The sequence below is a fragment of the Vitis riparia genome, chromosome 15 (genome assembly GCF_004353265.1).
Source record: "Vitis riparia cultivar Riparia Gloire de Montpellier isolate 1030 chromosome 15, EGFV_Vit.rip_1.0, whole genome shotgun sequence".
In the NCBI taxonomy this organism is placed as follows: domain Eukaryota; kingdom Viridiplantae; phylum Streptophyta; class Magnoliopsida; order Vitales; family Vitaceae; genus Vitis; species Vitis riparia.
The window spans coordinates 4,121,945-4,139,784 of record NC_048445.1 but is presented as its reverse complement, the minus strand read 5'-3'; the positions used below and the strand labels follow the sequence as shown (position 1 = coordinate 4,139,784).

At 37.2% G+C, this 17,840-nt stretch overlaps 3 protein-coding genes across 4 annotated transcripts; 1 reads left to right on the top strand and 2 right to left on the bottom strand.

Moving 5' to 3' along the window:
- Positions 1-422: 422 nt before the first annotated feature.
- LOC117932739 (soluble inorganic pyrophosphatase 1) lies at positions 423-3,760 on the bottom strand. 2 transcript variants are annotated; one of them, XM_034854033.1, is made up of 9 exons: positions 3,600-3,760; positions 2,431-2,586; positions 2,312-2,340; positions 1,955-2,020; positions 1,632-1,739; positions 1,345-1,410; positions 1,133-1,253; positions 939-1,020; positions 423-806 (listed from the first exon to the last, which is right to left on the bottom strand). In XM_034854033.1, the coding sequence occupies exons 2-9, from the start codon at positions 2,582-2,584 to the stop codon at positions 764-766; spliced, it is 669 nt and encodes a 222-aa protein (XP_034709924.1). In that variant the 5' UTR covers positions 2,585-2,586; positions 3,600-3,760; the 3' UTR covers positions 423-763. The 2 variants fall into 2 exon arrangements, with proteins under 2 accessions (XP_034709924.1, XP_034709922.1); XM_034854031.1 differs by having other exon boundaries at positions 3,608-3,752.
- Positions 3,761-3,921: 161 nt separating this feature from the next.
- On the bottom strand, positions 3,922-7,898 carry LOC117932738 (probably inactive receptor-like protein kinase At2g46850). The gene is made up of 3 exons (XM_034854030.1): positions 6,727-7,898; positions 5,615-5,698; positions 3,922-5,358 (listed from the first exon to the last, which is right to left on the bottom strand). Exons 1-3 carry the CDS (start codon positions 7,517-7,519, stop codon positions 4,295-4,297), a joined length of 1,941 nt encoding a protein of 646 aa, XP_034709921.1. The 5' UTR covers positions 7,520-7,898; the 3' UTR covers positions 3,922-4,294.
- Positions 7,899-9,587: 1,689 nt separating this feature from the next.
- Positions 9,588-17,776, top strand: LOC117931697 (serine/threonine-protein kinase ATG1a). Its single transcript, XM_034852713.1, has 13 exons — positions 9,588-10,059; positions 10,201-10,318; positions 10,527-10,585; positions 10,986-11,056; positions 12,363-12,453; positions 12,548-12,628; positions 12,777-12,888; positions 14,413-14,467; positions 14,587-14,864; positions 14,993-15,357; positions 16,522-16,822; positions 16,919-16,989; positions 17,086-17,776. Exons 1-13 carry the CDS (start codon positions 9,814-9,816, stop codon positions 17,296-17,298), a joined length of 2,061 nt encoding a protein of 686 aa, XP_034708604.1. The 5' UTR covers positions 9,588-9,813; the 3' UTR covers positions 17,299-17,776.
- The last annotated feature ends 64 nt before the right edge of the window (positions 17,777-17,840 follow it).

Below are 17,840 nucleotides of genomic sequence, written 5' to 3'. Positions count from 1 at the left end.
AAGCCAATAAAGATGGAACAAAAAGAAAGTATAACATTCAATAACTTTTATGTTTTACAATATGGCACTGGTTTATGATAATATAAGTAAGAAATGATGGAGTTGAGGAGAGTAAGAATGTTTTAAAGATGCACAAGGGACAAACAGAAAGGAAAACATTGAAGTATAAAATGGTATGGTACCCTACTTAAAACATCAGCTACAATAGTGAAAAAGAACACGAAAAGAGGACTTCCTTGTCTTAAAACTTTGGTTTCCCTAACCCCACCCTTTGGCATATCCATTCACTAAGTCCTCAAAACTAGCCGATTATGCATGACATCTGAGATGCAGACATCCTTACAACAGAAGGAATTCTGTCCCCTACGTAGAACTGGTTTCTATCTATTCATTATCACAATAAGCATTGTCATTTAATTCAATTGGGATGAAACATAACTGAATCAATTTAACACATTCAAGTCTTAGGATTTCAATCAAGCACACTGGTACAACTTGAACTGGATGAGTCCAATTGCTTTAGAAGCCTGAGGAACTTTTTTACCCTTGAACAAAGGGATTAATGTGATACACAGATACTTAAAAAAAATCCCTGGATTATAATTCTAATAAATTCCATCAATCATTATCTCTCACAGGATTATTGAACCCAACCAGCATGACTGATTACCCAAAAGTTCCAAGAAGTAATGGGTGAAAATTTTTCATAAGTTTTGCTGACAAAACAGCATATTGGGATAAAAGAAATATTTGGCTTATGTGCCTAGCGCCTCAGGGTTTGCATAATGTATTCAGCATAAAGGTCCCTGCAGCAAATTGATTAAAAAACTTGTGAGATTGGGACAAGTCTTGTGGTAGAAACTAGAAAGTAGTTGGGATTGTGTTAATATGGAGGATTGAGATTTTAGGGTTGCTCAAGAGCCTTTTGGCTGACTTACATTGAGTACTGGATGGCTTCAACAGCACTGGTTGACGGGAGGAAATCATTAACTGCAACCTCTTTGTTCTCATTTTTCTTATCTGTGATCTGTTAAGAAATCGATATCCCTCACCCTGTGACTCAACCTCAAAAATTAATATGGAAGGTAAAGGTATGACAATGAGTTACAAGTTGTAAGACTCAAAAGGATACATTCTTCAAAGAAACGTCGGATCTCAGCAAGGCGATGAGGGGCCAGCTCTTTGATGTCAGTGTAATGCCTATACTCAGGATCATCAGCGCAAACTGCAATGATCTTATCATCTTTCTCTCCCTGGTTTGAAATGACGAACAAATTTTTACTTAAAATACATCAATGGAAAGCAATGCCAAAGGTTCAAAATGCTTTAGAGCACTGACAGTACCTGATCAATCATGGGCATTAATCCAATGGCTCTAGCTCGCAGGAAACAACCAGGAAGGACTGGCTCCTATTCAAAATGCTAATTGAGGTCAGCATGTATTTTCGATCTTTCTTGACATGCAACATGCATGCCATGATTAGATGCAAAACATGTTATGAAAAGAAAAATGAGCCTTATTGTTCCACGAATAATTCAAGAAGTTTGTTGATTTCACAATATGTTCCATCACCAGTTCACTGAATTAGATGAACAAGTTTCCCTGTTGAATAAATGAATTCTTAAATTACCTGCATGAGGATTAAGACATCCATTGGGTCATTGTCTTCACATAATGTGCGAGGGATGAAACCATAGTTATGAGGGTAGACCACTGACGAATATAAAACTCGATCAACCTAAACAGTTATTTAAGCACAAGGAACAATCAGTATAAGATTAAAAATATTTAAAATCTAAAGTAATAAATTGGAAGGACAGTACTTCTAAGGGATAGAAGCCCGTCTACAATAACCATTTCAAAGAAAATATTCTGTGAGATAGGAGTAGCAGTTCCCATTTTCAAATCATCCATTATATATACATGCCAAAAACAGCTGGAATTCAATCTTACCTTAATCAGACCTGTCTTCTTGTCAAGTTCATATTTGACCTTACTTCCTTTTGTTATCTCAACAACCTGTACCATAAGAACATAAAGTTCAAGAAGCAGAAGCCCTAACTAGATATCAGATTCAAGCATTCAAGTTTGAACTAGGAAATGACTGCTGAAAAAGAGATTCCAATTGGATTATTTACATCCAAGTGCTTTAAAATGTTCCTTCTTTCTGCCTCTCAACTGTAAGATTTGATTGTAACAAATTGTTTCATTTGGCATATTTGCATGATCCAACTAAATATTATATTCTGGCTCAAGAAAAATGTATTTTTTTTTTTCACTTGTTAAAGTAGTAGGAGTCTAGAGTCATACACAGTTGAAAATCTGGGGTGCTCCTGGTCCTGCATACAAGATTGCGCAACATGATTAATTTCCATATTTATTTATATGCAAAGAACTCTGAATAATAAATGTTATTATTTTATAGATACCAATCTCAAGATCATGCCAAGGATGTGCAGCAACAGATCTCCTTGACAGGGATGAGAGGATCCTCTCATTCAGACGGGGAACTGAGTGTTGTTGCAGTTGAGTTTCTTGAGCATGTGTTTCTTGAGCCTCATGTTTGTTCACTTGATCACTCATCTCTAATCAGATCAAGAAGAATTATTACATGCATTTATGGTAAAAAGATGGCAAACAGTTGATAAAATTGTTCCGCTCATACTGGGTCAGTATGTATTTCTCTTGAAAGTCTAATTTCATAAGCACCTATAGAATGTGAAGAAGATATTGACTTAGAATTGGAAAAAGAAGAAAATGGCTAGAGTATCTACTGGAAGATTCAAAATGACTGAAGTTTTCAGGCAATTCTCTGATAGTAAGTCCACATCCCAGGCAAAATCCCAATTGATGGGCCAGTGAGTTTTCCCAGGTTTTACTCACATATTTGTCTATTTGATTTATCTAACAAATTTTCAAACGCTTATCAGTTTATACACAAATAGCTAGTGAACAGCAAAGATTTGGAATTTATGCAGAGAAATTGAGACAAAAAGCAGGGGACACCAGGGTGGTGTCTTGAGATTTGGTTGGTCAAAAAACTGGGGAAGAAGAAAACAAATTCAAAATTTTAAATCTTTTGCTTCTAAGTTGTTTGGATGCCCAGAAAAGGTATTCCAAAACTAATGCAAACCAATGTATAGACTTATCTATATGGAAATCGAAGTTCTGGGAATGGGGTCTCATTTGCCAGATTCTACATTTTACTTCGATTTATGCTGCAAACATTTTCCTAGCAATCCAACTGTAGCAACCCTACTTTTAAGATGGCACCAAAATAGGGGCCACCAACCCCCCGCCATCAAAAAGAACTTAAATGAAATTTTACAAAAACCCCTTTCACATCACAGGGGGAAAACTCTTGGGTCGGCCCCAATCCCGTTGTATATCAACTAAAATCCAAACTTGGAAGTTTTGATCCATTCTAATGATACTTAGGGTTTTAGATCACAGGTCTATTACAAGCAAATGGGGTCGCTTTAAATCTACGCCACATGAAGATTACATTCCTAATATGAAAGGATTAGTATCTATCTATATGGATGTAGAAGAGTCAATGAGCATGAGTCTGATAACCAAATAAATGAGAAAAACATACCTGGGATCCTGGGATCCTGGGATTGAAGAAGAAGAGGAAGAAGTTGAAGAGGACTGGTTAGAGAGAGGCAAGCAAACAGGTGCTGGTCAATTCTTGGAGGCACTAAAGTCCAACTGCACCCTATTAGTAATGGCCGCAGAGGAGAGGAAAAAGAGGGTAGGTGTCATCTCCACGTGGATTGCTGAACTTCCAAAATTGATTCCTATTTTATTTATAGAAAATGTGATTTCAATTTTATTTTTTTTAAAACTCATGGGTCAATGCCTACTGCAATGAATGAAATTCTCCCGAGTGGTTTGGTACAACTTCCGCCCCTCCAATGTTTGGCCTCAACTACTCTATATTTAATTGATTTCAGACAACAATATGATATCTGACATAGGGTCGGGGTCCAATAGAACTCCACCATCTGGAAAATTGAACAGTATTTAATCATACAAGTGGGGCTGGTTTTTTATTTTCTGACTAGACAAGGCTTCCATGATATTATATTTATTGTTAGTGTAATGTGTGTTCATTGAGATGCTTTAATACCCAGAAAATAACACATACAATTACATACATAGGACCAGATCAGCAGCATTTGGATCCTAAGAGACACTGGCTGAGAGCCTGAGGATTTCCTTCTTCCACTGAAATGGGCCAAATTTGGTGAGTTGTAGGGATCTTATATGATCAGCAAGAACAATTCAAGGCTAAATGGAGTCAGGAGACATTGATATCATCTGCAGGAGGCTTGAGTTGGAAAATGTTTCCTCCAATGCAGGACCCCTCTTACTGCACCCATCCATGCTCTCTTTCATCATGTGTACCAGCTCCCTTGTGACATCCATCATACCTAGTTTTCCATCCCCACCAAACAAGAGGCACCTTGTAGCCAGGTCTGCAACTATCTCTATCTGCTCTCTGCGGAATGGTGGCTGTTCATGGTAGTAAAGAACTGGGTCTACAATCTCCTCCAGCTTTCCACTCCCTATTTTTTGCAAAGCTACTGTTGGTGGGTCCAAGACTCTGGATCCTGCAATGATTTCCAAAAGGACTACTCCAAGGTTGTAAACATCATTTCTATGAAAACATGAACCTCCAGAGTTGTTATAGGATTGAGTTCCATCCCCAAGGGCAGAGCTCAGTAGCCCAAATCCAGCAATTTTGATTGAAAAGTCATGGTCCAGGAAGATGCAACCTGATTTGAGATCATGATGGAAGATGGGAGGAGAGATCTCATGCTGCAAGAAGGAAAGAATGCTGGCGGTTTCAGCTGCAATTTTCAGTCTCTTGTACCAGTCAAGACACAGATTTTTCCCTCTGCTTTGATGCAGGTGCTCCTCCAGGGTGCCATTTGCAGGATACTCATAGACCACCAGTGCGGTGTAACCAGAGTCGATACAGCATCCAAGGAGGCGAGCCATGTTCCTATGTAGAACTGCAGATAAAACCTCCACCCGGGATAAAACCTGAATGAGGTCTCTTTCATTCCCACACTGAACCTTGTGCACAGCAACATGGGATCCATCCCCAAGGACCCCAGAATACAATCTTCCATTACTGCTATCTACAAGCTTTTGGCCATCTTCAAATCCTCGTGTGGCTTCTTCTAGCTCATGAAAAGTAAACAACTGAGTCCTACAAGCTTTCCGGAATGAGATGGTGCTCTGATAGTGGGCCTGATCAGGATCAAATGTCCCCGACTTAACATGCCGTTTCAATAGACAAAAGAGTGCAATCAAGGAGGCAATGATGAAAACCGGAGCGAGAACTCCTGCATGTTTCAGACGCCACCACATCATTCTTGCAGCAACAAGAAAACATTAAAGGGATTCATGATCAATACTGCCATTTTTCTGAAAAGGATGATGCTATGATTAACTGCATAAGTCACTAAAAGGGATTCTAAAAGCCCAGATGCATACTTATGATTGAACAGATATGGAAATTGTGTTTTTTGGTAACCAAAGTCTTCAGACTAGCATGCATATGAAAATTGGAAATAAAGGGTCAATCTTGTGCTCGCGTACCAGCTAGAATTACTACTTTCTTTTCATTACGCCTTTCGGTGTTACAGTCCTTGCCATTTGCTTCCCTTCCATCCTTGATGCAGGCTGTCAAAGATTGTTCAGTATGTGAGGAGAAGTTCTAATTTTAAGTATGAAGAATGAATCAGGGATGTTCATATATGTATACAAGTACCCGGTATCCTAGCATTTTTGTTTAACACCACCAATGAGACAAAAAGTAGAGAATGATGTAATGACTTCACCTGTCCAAGTGACCCAAGGAAGCTTGGTGTTATAAATCTGAACCATTACACCAAAAGCCTAAGGACTGATGCAAAGCATCATTCAGCCCTAAATCCCTTTAGGATCTGCTAATAATCCTCTGGTGTTGTAACAGACCATCACTCTTCTGAGGTTCATGTTCTTGATAGCTCTCACTCTACGTGGGCCTTCTAGCTAGACATTTTCAATATGGCTCTTAATCTGAATGCAGGTACCCCTTTTCTCTATGCTTTTGAGATGGCTCTACTCTTCCCTAAGCAATCAATACCATGAATTGAATTTGAGACACAGTTTTAACTCTGTAGTAAATGTTGTGAACCTTGACCAATACATAGTTTTAACTCAAGGCCCTGTAACCTATAGATTAGCACAAGAGTTGGGAGTCCAACACCTCATCAGTGGAATGGATGCTCATGCAGCAATTGATCTAGAAGAATATGATTGCTTAGGCCTTATAACACCTGATTGCCATTGACATAGAATGTTGGGTCTATCAAGAAACAACATGACCATGAAAAAGGCCTAGTTGATGAACAAAATAAGCTATTCATGGGCAATTTGACAATCATTACTAATAGGCTAAAATGACTATTGCAGGAAGATTAGACCAACAAGGAGTGATGGCTCAACATGAACACTGTATAATGGCAGGAAAGAATATGGGTCGAGGCTATGATGTAAGTGATGATAGCAAAAAAGATTCATTTCAAGGTATATAATTGGCGAAGAGGAGTAAAGCATATGAGGAGAAGGGGGGAAACTACTGTTACAAATCAAACATCCAACAGGGTACTGTTGGGAAGTATGAATAGCACTATTACTGATGTGGAAAATGTGGGAAAACAACTCACATTTGGAGCATCCAAGTCCATGTGCAAAGCCATCCCCCACAAAGCCATCCCGGCACATGCACCTTATCCCTTGTTGGACGCTTGTAGCATTGACCATGAAGGCATTTATAGCACAGACTCCCTGAGATAAGTTCTTGGGCACAGCCCATTCCAATTTAACCCCACGCTTCCCTTGATTGGTGCCCGGTTGAAGAAGCCAACAAGAGAATCCCCTGCACCCAAACTGGGAAAACACTGAAAACCCATTTCCAGTTTGCCAAACACCGCCATCTGAGAGTGCGTAGCAGCAGGCAGGGAAAGTCCTACTACTGTCATTGCCATTGCCATTGCCATTGGAATCACAAGCAGGCATGACATTGATCTCGCAATCAGCTCTGCACAGGGAAGAATCCTCGCAGTCGTACAAGCCAATGAAATTGTCAATAGAGATGCCAAAGTGGTCATTTCCCGAGAAACGAAATGAATTCAAATCGTTATACTGACGACAAGAAGTGGCGCCCGGAAAATCAACCAAGATGCCATCTGAGAAGAACTGGAGGACCCGGTAAGAGTTGGAGGCAATGTTGAGGAAAAGGGTGGTGGAGTTGACGCAAGAGAGACGGAATGCATCGCTGGAAGGCCATGCAGGGGAATTAGAAGAGCTGTTGAGGTGAAAAGGGAATGGGATATGAATGCTCCCACATTTGTCATTGCGCTCATTTGAAACTGAACCACTCAGTTTCAGTCGAGGAAGAGGATGAGAGGCACCAAGTGTAAAGAAGAAGAAGGAGGAAAAGAAGAGAAGAGGGGACATTGGACATGGGGGGAAGGGTGTCAGGTGTGAGCAGTATGGAGAGAGAGCAGAGGAAGTAAGGAGGAGGGGGAGAGGATGATAAATACTTAGAATGGATTTGTGGAAAGTGGTGAGTTAGAAGGCTCATGGGGGGACTGGGGAGCTTTAGAAGTTGGAGAAGGGAAGACGATTGGTCTGGGCAATGGGGTACACCAATGGTGGCATGTGGGGCTGTGCCGCTGAGAGACCGTGGCGTGTCGGCGAATCAAGTACCTTGTGCCTCAATGCCAATGCTTTCTTCACTTTGCCCTCCTCTCTCTCTCTCTCTCTCTCTCTCTGGCTCTCTCAGCTTTTATAAGCATATTCAGCTTTCGAGATTTGAGAATTTCGGAATGTCAGATCCAAATTCATTCCCAACCCCCAATGCTCCATTGCCAATTAGCCATGGACTCATGGGGTGGGTGTCATCCTCCACCTATTAACCTTCAACTACGTGCCATGACATTTGAAACTCGAAAGCAAAGATATGAATATCTCAAAGGGAAAGTCTAATCCATCCAATGCTACCTCCCCAGCTTTCACATAAAGAAAACAACTAGGTATCAAATGAGATTTCCATACAATGAGCTGAAACATACACTACCATAAAAGTTAACAAAAATATTTTTGATATTAATAGTCTTTAGTCTTTACTTATATTACTCAGATTTTTTTTTTTTTTTCATGTCATAAGAAGTTACTTTTTGACACAACAAAACAACCCTCTTCTGGAAATTGGGATCCTTCTTCCCCAAATTGGGGCCTTCTTTCTCGGGATGGATTTGTAAGCTAACTTTCTTTTTTTCTTACTTTTTATGTCTTTTATCACCACAAGTATCTTTTGATTTTACTCGTTCCTCGATCAGTGGTCTAGTTTTTATCTTTTATTTTAGTCGGGATAATTGTATTTCGGACTTAATTGGACTTAAAAATTAAGTTTTGATTTATATAAATGACATAATTGATGAAGATGATATAAAATATGAAGAGACTAATACACTTTTCAAAATTATTTTCTACCGAAAAACTTTTTTATCTTAATTTTTTTTAATAATTATTATGAAAATTTATTATTTTTAGGAAAGTAATTTTTAAAAAAATATATTCTAAAAATATATCATTTAAAAATAAATAAATTTGACATATTTTTAGTTATTTTTTACATACATAATTTTAAAAATATATATTTTCCAAGATATTTGATTTTTAAATAATAATAATAATAATAATAATAATTTATTTTTATCTTTATTGAAAAATGGTGTATTTTTTTTCCAAATCACTAAATTATATTAAATTTTATTAAGGTTTACAAAATGAATAAAATTTAAATTAATACTTTTCTATTCTTTTTTTTTTTCATAGTGAGTAAAGATCGTTTTTGGAAAAATAAAAAATTTATATCATTTTTTTCAATTTTCATGTTTTTTTTTAATCTTGGACTTAAATAGTGAACTTATATAGATCAAAACTTAATTTTTGGGTTCAACTGAATGTAAAACACAATTATCCATAATTTTAAAAGATAATATCGAAAGTTCGAAACCCTTTTCGTAAAATCATAAGCTCTTTGAACATAATTAAAAAAACATATATAACAACTTTTATTGAATTTAAAAATTCTTTCACTTCTCAAAAACCGAACGAAATGGACTCCGAGCTTAAAACTTAAATGTCATAGAGATTTATTAAATCTAAAAGCTTTTGACATTTAAGTATCACTTATCACTTAATAAATAGATTTAAAAAAAAAAGGGGAATGATAGTGATAGGAGGACTACTATTTTTTTTTGCTTTTAAGTCAACATTAATAGTAAAGTTGGTTATCCACAACATTAGTGCCTATGCATCAAGAGAGAATTGTTGGATTAGTATCAGAGTTTTCATCATCACAAGAGAGAAAAAAAAAAGACCAAGAACAAAACAAGGAGAAAGAACAAAATTGGGAAAGAGGAAACTACCTTCATAAATGATGATTAAAGACAAAAGGGATTAAAAAAAAAAAAAAAAGGAAAAAGGGAAAAGGGAAATCATAGTCCTAAAAGGCAAGGGAGAGCCAATTAATTCCCATGCCTTGATCCCCAAACAACCCCTTAATAATATATATAGTCTAATCATAGTGGGAGTCGAGTAGCAGCAAGCAGAGTTCATCACAAGATCAAATTAGAAAATTAAAACCAAAATAAAAAGAAAAAGAAAAAGAAAAGAAAAGAGGAGAGACTCAGAGAGAGAGAGAGGGGAGAGAGCATGAAAAAGAGGAATTGAAGAAGAGGAAAATGGGAGATCCGGATTGCAAGCAGTGCCGGGTGGTAGGGGAGTATATACTGGGTCCGAGAATCGGGTCGGGTTCGTATGCAGTGGTGTGGGAGTCTCGGCATCGGCAATCGGGCAGGGTAGTGGCCATTAAGGAAATCGATAAAGAGCACCTTAATCCTAAAGTCAAGGATAATCTGTTCAAGGAGATTGAGATTCTCAGAACCATTAATCATCCTAACATTATTCGCCTTCTCCAAGCTATTGAGGTTCTTCTTCTACTATCTCTCTCTTCCTCTAGTTTGATTTTGATTTTACATCCATTCATCTTGATCAATTAGTTATCATCATCGTCATCATCATCCATAATTATACAAAAAAATATATATTTATATTTTTTTGAATTTCAGACTTCGGATAGAATTTTCCTTGTTTTGGAGTATTGCGATGGCGGAGACCTCGCCGCCTACATTCATCGCCGCGGAAGGGTCCCCGAAGCTGTTGCCAGGCACTTTATGAGGCAATTGGGTATGTAATTGCCTATAGCGTCTATTTCACGTTCAGTTGCCTCCCTTGTGATTATTATAGACCTCTCCGATGGAACTATTGTGGAAAATAAAATAAAATTAGACTATATTCGGTAATTCAAGTTGAACAGGAAATTTTGATTTATTCAATTTGTGGAATTTTTATTTTTTATTTTTTGGTTTATTTATTTTTTATTTTATTTTTTCAGCTGCAGGACTCCAGGTGCTTCATGAAAAGCGGCTTATTCATCGAGATTTAAAACCACAGGTATAGCCACTTCTTCTCACTGTTTTTGTAGCATTCTGTCATTTAGTCCCATGTAACCAGGAATGCATACACAAATTCGAATTTGGCATGAATTTAGAGTCCATTTGGTAGTGATAAGCGCATCTAACCTTTCAAGCGCTTGAAAATTTTTATTTTTCAAGTGTTAGAAGGGGTGGAAACACTTCCTAGAATCACTGCCCAACAGGCTCTTAATGTCCAATGTAATTTGTAAGATTTCAGTTCTAATGTTTTTCTTGGGATGAAGGATTTCTCTTGAAAACGAATTTGAGTTTCAGTTAACTGATTTCTGAGCATTTAGGGTTTAATTTTCAAACGAACACATTTTTACTTTTTTTCAGCTTATGTCTTTCTAATACATTGCGCATACTCTAATTTGCAGAACCTTCTTTTGTCAACTAATGAGGCAACAACAGCTCCGCTGTTGAAGATAGGGGATTTTGGTTTTGCAAGGTAATATTATTTTGTTACCATATATTATTGTTTGAATCCTGAATATCCCATCATTTATTTCTAATGTAATTATGAGAAATGATTTTCTAATCTAGGTTGGATTTGGAATTGTTAGTTGCCTATTCATATTGCTTTGTCAGTTAAATTCATCAACATTTCAACTATGTGAGAGTTGTCTGGACTCTGAAATCGGTTTAAAATTCAATTTTAGCTTTTCTTTTTGCCCACACTATTTGGTGTTCTTGATGTGCTTTATCAACTCTAGCATTTGGAAGATTATACATTCTCTGTCAGAAATAGTAGATACTCTGCGTTGTTCGAGGACTTAACGATTCTTTTGTTCTATGGCTATTTTAATTGACACTGGATACTTGATTTATGAAATTAAGCTTGAATTCAGCGAATGGACTAAGTTTTTAAATGATGTAGATTCTAAAATTTACTGAACATTCTGTGGAAGCGCATGGCTGTGCACACCCAATTTAATTATTGACAACATACCAAGTGGAGCCAGACTTTGATTTATGCTTGCCAAGCCAAAATATTGTTATCTTTTTAGTTAAATTCACAAGTGTGATAGCACAAACACTTATTTTGCATACACATAACTCTTTTTTCTGATTGTTCCCTTATCCAAAAGAGAAACCAAAAATGTAGGTATATTAGTGACTTCAATGCAAGTGATGACCAGGGAACCTCCAGCTGAGGTCATGATGTATGAGAGGTCCCAATGAAAGAGTCTCTGTACAAAAATACAAATCCACATTTCACTTATGAAATTTATCCCACCTCTTGACAATTTCTCCACTTTTTTTTTTCTTTTTTAAGCTTTCCTTGACCTAGGTAATGAGCCTGTCGTCTGAGCTTATTGTCATTGTTATTATTTTTGTCCAAGAATTCTGTGGTTTTCTGTTTGCATGCCCACGTTATTGGGGAAGATGCAAGGTAACAGGCTTCTGAATTTTCAATTACCATGTACTGGGCATTCTTTTTTCCTTTTCTAGATTCTTATTAAGAGATCACGGGGTGGGATGGCGGTTTGAATGGACATGAAAAATCATATTTTAAGAAATCTCTTGATTATAGGAGTTATTTTGAGTTGGTTCTACAAAGAAATCTATTAAATTTATGACAATTTTAGTCTGCCCACTGAATTGGTTTCCCATGTGGTTTTTGGTAGGCAGACATTTTCAGAACTAGTATCGTTTCTGACTAGCTAAAAACAATGAAGACAAAAAAGGCTATCATGTTTGATCTTTACTGTATGTTTGCACATAGTCATTTCCTGAAAGTTGATGTATGCCAGGGACCTTACCCAAGGCTTGGCTGACACGCAATGTGGTTCACCATTATACATGGCTCCAGAGATCATTCAGAACCAAAAATATGATGCGAAGGTGTTGCAAACTGAAAATTTGACTTCAGAGCTGCTTTGCTTGTCAAAGTCTGTGCCAGTCTTATATTGTCTTTAATTTAGCATTTGTTATGCAGGCTGACTTATGGAGTGTTGGAGCAATTTTATTCCAACTGGTGACTGGGAGGCCGCCATTTGATGGCAGTACCCAATTTCAGGTTCTAATAACTGTTGTAAATTCTTTACGAGAGATCATAAGTTTTAATTCATATAACCATAGCCAGAAACTACAAGTTATGCTGGTAAATGAAACATATCAACTTCCAGTGTTATTTTCTTCTTATTTTGACCTCTTGCTGCATACAGCTTTTTCATAATATTTTATCCGCCAGTGAGCTACGGTTTCCGCAAGGTGCCTTACAAGAACTTCATCCAGACTGTGTGGATCTTTGCAGACGCCTTTTACGTCAAAACCCAGGTATTAGTTACAATGACCCTTGATTATGATTCTTGGAAAGGTGTTTTGCTCACGCTTTTCATAAGCTACTGCAAAGGGCATTATTGATCATGTGTAAAATTTTAGTGTGCTGCATTTTTCTTTTGAACTTGCTCCTGTCCAAATTGGAAGATGGTACAAAATCCTAGTGTTGTTAGGTTCTTCTGAATTCAATCTTGGATAAACTTGTAGTCTCTTGAATTTAATCTTGGGTAAGCTTGTGCTCATCTTCATGCTGGAAAAACACAAAACCATGCTTAACCATTGGAATTAAGAGTAATTTGTGAATTGTTAGCTGCATTGGTGATCCACCAACCCGATCTTGGATAAACTTGTACTCTCTTGAATTTAATCTTGGGTAAACACAAACTCATCTTCATGCTGGAAACATATAAAACCATGCTTAACTGTTGGAATTAAGAGTAATTAGTGATCTGTTAGCTCATTGGTGATCCACCAACCCTTTAATATATGACATTATCTTTCTGTTGCAAACTGCTGTGCTGCCCCTACAGAGTATTGTGTTTACTTAATATCCACATTGGATCTGTACTGCATACCTTACATTTGCTGTATAAATTCTATTTTTAGATGTTCTTCACCATCCATCCTACTGTTAATGTCAGTTTTAATCTCATCCCAATCGTGATGATCAGACCATTATCATAACTTTGGTATCCTACCAACTATAATCTGCCATGTTCCATAATTTCCTCTGCTTGTTTTATCAAAACTACATTCCATATGTTCTATCTGATCTGATTATCTTAAAAGCCTTAGACTAAAGAATATTTCATGATAGTTCTAAATCTGCTCCTTTGTTGGTTCCATCTCATCAACTAAAACTACATTGTCATCAGCAAACAAGATATACTGTGAGTCATCATTCTGAATGCATGCTGTCTATTAAATTAACTAATGCAAAAGATAAGGTGTAAATATTTGCATTTTCATGTGCATAAGTCTATATTAGCTTACTGGAAAGTGTGGTCCTAGTAAGCGGTACATTGTTCTGGGTTCGAATTCTGTCACTAATGATATCTTGAATTTACTCGGTGTTGGTTGTTGCGGGACGGTCAGCACCCCGAGGTTTGGATCCTCATGAAGAGTCCCAAGGGTTTAGCCATGGAAGGTTCCTCGGTTATTAAAAAAAAAAAAAAAAAAAAAAGTCTATATTAGCTTACTTCTTGGAGGTAAGCTATTTGTATAATCAAAGCATGGAGTTGTAAGAGCAAACTAGATAATTGTGAAACCAATTGATTTCTCATTACTCGTTTGCTCATCAAAAGTTATTTGCAGGCTGTTTCTATACAGTAATGATGGTTTGAATTGTAATTACATTTCTTTAGTCCCATGTTTATGAATCAAATAGCAATCTAGGATGCTCACTGTACTTGTTTAAATCGTTTTCCTGGTAAAAAGAATGCCCTGCTTTATATTGATCTACAGTTGGCATATCCCGCTCATCCAAAAAAGTATTCATGTAATCTACACTTAAATTTTCAGTTGAGCGACTAACATTCAATGAGTTCTTCGATCATAAGTTCCTGGTGGAGCCCAGGTAAGATTCTAATCTTTTAGATGCAAAACATTGACATTTGTTGTTTGACATTGGTAGCATTGCTGATTCAGTATACTTGGGGAACTAATCCAAATTATTTATCCTATCATAATCTGTAGGTTGACAGTGGATGTTGAGCAGCCTTCCTTACTTCCACAAACCAAACCTCTGGTTGTGCAGTTTGAATGCTTAAAAGGCAAAAACTTGCCTACAGACTCTACTCAGAGCCCTCAATTACCTTCTGCACATCAGCTCAACTCATCTACCAGAAACCCAAGTTTAACTTCATCAATACATGATGTTAACAGCAAAATACTACATAGACAAGAACTTGGTAGCACATCCGGCAATAAAGGTGGTTATGGATTTATGCCAAGCATTGCACATTACGATCCAAGTAAGTAAATCTATTGATGGTGCCCTAAATTTATCTGGTCATCCAAAATGTCAGTTTATCTGCTGAAGGTGTGCCCATTTAATCCTGTGCTTGTTAGCACATAGCTCATATTGGCTTTATATGTTCAGTTGCTGATTCAATGGAGTCCATTGAGAAGGGATATGTTCTTGTCAATGCACATTTTACTTCAATGGAGACACTCTCTTCTTCGCTTGAAACATCCCTGCAAGATAATCCTGCTGCTAGAGCTACTATCTACTCTCCAAATAAGAATGATGAGGATGTAGCTGTTGCAATGAAGACAACAGAACTGACAGCTACTTCTGTTGGTGCTGTGGAAAGCCCTGGGAACTATGAACCAGATCCATCTGCACCATCTTGTGCATCAACTATATTAAAGGAGGATCAAGAATTCTCCGTTTTGCATTCTTCAAGGAGGCTCCACTTGTTACATAAGTATGCTCATGCTATTTCAGAACTAGCTCAAGCAAAGGTTGGTATTTCTTTTGTGCTTGGCAATATTTTGTTCTATGTGGACTCTTACAACTAAAGCTAATAGATGATATTATACATGAAATCACATAAATATTTATGTTTGTTAGACAACCAATTTTCCTAAAAACTGAAACTTGTAGGCTTTGGACCCATAATTTATATCATGCATTCTAACATCCTACCTCATGTGTAGCCTCCTTTTGACTTACACATGGGCTTAATAAATTATGGAAAATAAAGTAGCCTCTTTTTGGGCTTAATAAATTGAGAAAATAAACATGTGTGAGGTTTGAATCCATGACCTCCCGCCAAACAGGGCCCTGATACCATATTAGACAACTAATTTTCCTAAAAGCTTAAGCTTATAGGATTTGGGCCCTTAATTTATATCATGCACTCCAACAGTATCTATTTTCATGATATCCAATTCTATCAGCTTTTCCTACATGTAGATGCATAGATATTTTTGTCAATAAATCCCATCAAGAATTCAAGTTGATCCCATTTTATTGTTTGAATGCAATAAGTGACGGTTGTTTGTATAAAACAGTATATCACATCAGTGAGGATCTTTTTTATATGTTATCTTCAGATGTTTGCCTAAAATGAGCAGTGCAATTGGTTGATATATTTCCTGAATTGACACTCTTTTCAGGCTTATTTTTTCTCTCTTGGTTGGGCATAAGTATTTTCATGGCACTTCTATACATTATGTGGTTCTAGATGCAATGTGCTCATCCTTTAGACAGAGCATTGTTGTCTCCCCACAACTCATCCTACAAAAGAGCTTGTTCTAAGTATCTTCTGAATAAACTGCTAAGCCATATATTCTTGGGGTTACATGAAGGAATTTGATGTGCTATGCAGGGTTTATAATCTGGGTGCTCTATAAATACTACCTGAAAAATAGAAGAGCTTGTGTTCTTATATTCAATCCATTATGGAAAGAAACATTGCACCCCAAATGGCATATTTTCTTTTCAGAATTAGATTTCTGCCTTGGTGCTAAAAGTTATGCAAGATAATGGAATGAATGTGTTAAAAGACATAATTTATCCTTGTTAATTTTAAGTGGGAGAAGGGATGTGCTACTCACTAGTTTGAGAAACGTGTCGTGTATATATCAGATATTATTTGCTAACTTGTCATTGCGTTCTTGCAGTTAAAAGATGGTCAATTTCTGGAGTCATTCTCAGTTGAGCTGGTAGTTTTGGCTATATGGAAGAAAGCTGTACAAGTTTGCAGCTCTTGGCTGGCCTCTACTGCAGGGAGTGATTTACCTGAAACCTCTTCAACTAATGAATCTGCCCCTGTTCAGGAAGTTGCTGGCCTGTCACTAAACTCACAAGAAGAAGAAATAGATTTTAGCAAGCCTTCTTCTGTTTCCATATTGGTGGAGAGTGAGTTTATTGCTGCATGTGATCATGCAGAAAAGTTATCTAGTCATCTTCAAGATATGGATGGTTAGACTCCTGATATTTGTTCTGTGATAATGCTTGTGAGTTCTTCACTTAAAACTAGGTTTTGCACACTCAAACCGACCATCAAACATATTGCAGGTAATAGCAAGATGCCAGATGCAATGGAAATTATATACCAAGCAGCTCTCGCATTTGGGAAAAGCGGTGCTGTAAGTAAACCTTCTATATTTCCACTTCTCCTCTCAAACCCTTGTTCAAAAATGATCTAGAGCTTTTGCCTAAATAGGTTTTTGCCCTTGTTCCAGGTGGATGAATATATGGAAAACAAGGGTAGTGCAGCAGCGTTGTACTCCAAAGCAATGCTTCTGCTTTCATTTATTGTAGGAGAAGCTACATTGCTGCCACTCAACCCTCCTTTTTCATTAACTCCCGCCAATAAGCACCGAATCCAAAGATACATTATCTACCTGGAGTCCCATCTAACTCGCTTCCAAATCTCACAGCTGCCTTCCAAGTAATCCCTGGATTCACCTCAGCAAGTAAATACAAATGTGTACAGCAATTCTTAGACCCCCAGCTATATCATTCATGGCTTGGCTTGCTTATTACTGACACAATTCCTTGAGATTGTGACTGGGTTGAATTTGAACTTGGGGGCGATGGCATGGACACAACTTTTTTTGCAGTGAATGACATGATAAAAGCTTAGATATATTGGCATGTATAAAATATACAGAAAGTATGCGGTGGACTGCTGGCAATCTGGAGCATGAAGATGAGCTCTATTGCACAGGAGTTCATGTAAATAAAGGTCGTCAATTGTTTTTTTTTTTTTTTTTTTTTTTTTTACTTTTTCTCTCCACTCAACAGGGAAGAGACACTTTGTATAGAGTTTTTGGGTTTCTTTTTCTGTTCTTTTATATTGTCACTTAAGCTCAAGGAAAGACGGTTATTTGGTTCTATATGGCTATATATACATAGGTTTAGTTTTTTGAACTCTGGCTAGTTGTATTTTGGAACCTAAAATTGCAGAGGAATAATATACGAGACTGATTAAAGA

Excerpts from the sequence above, each read along its gene's own strand:
- LOC117932739 (XM_034854033.1), bottom strand. The coding sequence starts at position 2,584 with ATGAGTGATCAAGTGAACAAACATGAGGCTCAAGAAACACATGCTCAA. Across the intron at positions 2,021-2,311 it reads CACCCCAGATTTTCAACTGT|GTTGTTGAGATAACAAAAGG; the intron begins GTATGACTCTAG and ends CTTATGGTACAG. Across the intron at positions 807-938 it reads GAAGCCATCCAGTACTCAAT|GGACCTTTATGCTGAATACA; the intron begins GTAAGTCAGCCA and ends AATTTGCTGCAG.
- LOC117932738 (XM_034854030.1), bottom strand. The coding sequence starts at position 7,519 with ATGTCCCCTCTTCTCTTCTTTTCCTCCTTCTTCTTCTTTACACTTGGT. Across the intron at positions 5,699-6,726 it reads TGGACTTGGATGCTCCAAAT|CCTGCATCAAGGATGGAAGG; the intron begins GTGAGTTGTTTT and ends AATCTTTGACAG. Across the intron at positions 5,359-5,614 it reads GAAAGTAGTAATTCTAGCTG|GAGTTCTCGCTCCGGTTTTC; the intron begins GTACGCGAGCAC and ends TGAAACATGCAG.
- LOC117931697 (XM_034852713.1), top strand. The coding sequence starts at position 9,814 with ATGGGAGATCCGGATTGCAAGCAGTGCCGGGTGGTAGGGGAGTATATA. Across the intron at positions 10,060-10,200 it reads GCCTTCTCCAAGCTATTGAG|ACTTCGGATAGAATTTTCCT; the intron begins GTTCTTCTTCTA and ends TTTGAATTTCAG. Across the intron at positions 14,865-14,992 it reads CATTGCACATTACGATCCAA|TTGCTGATTCAATGGAGTCC; the intron begins GTAAGTAAATCT and ends TTATATGTTCAG.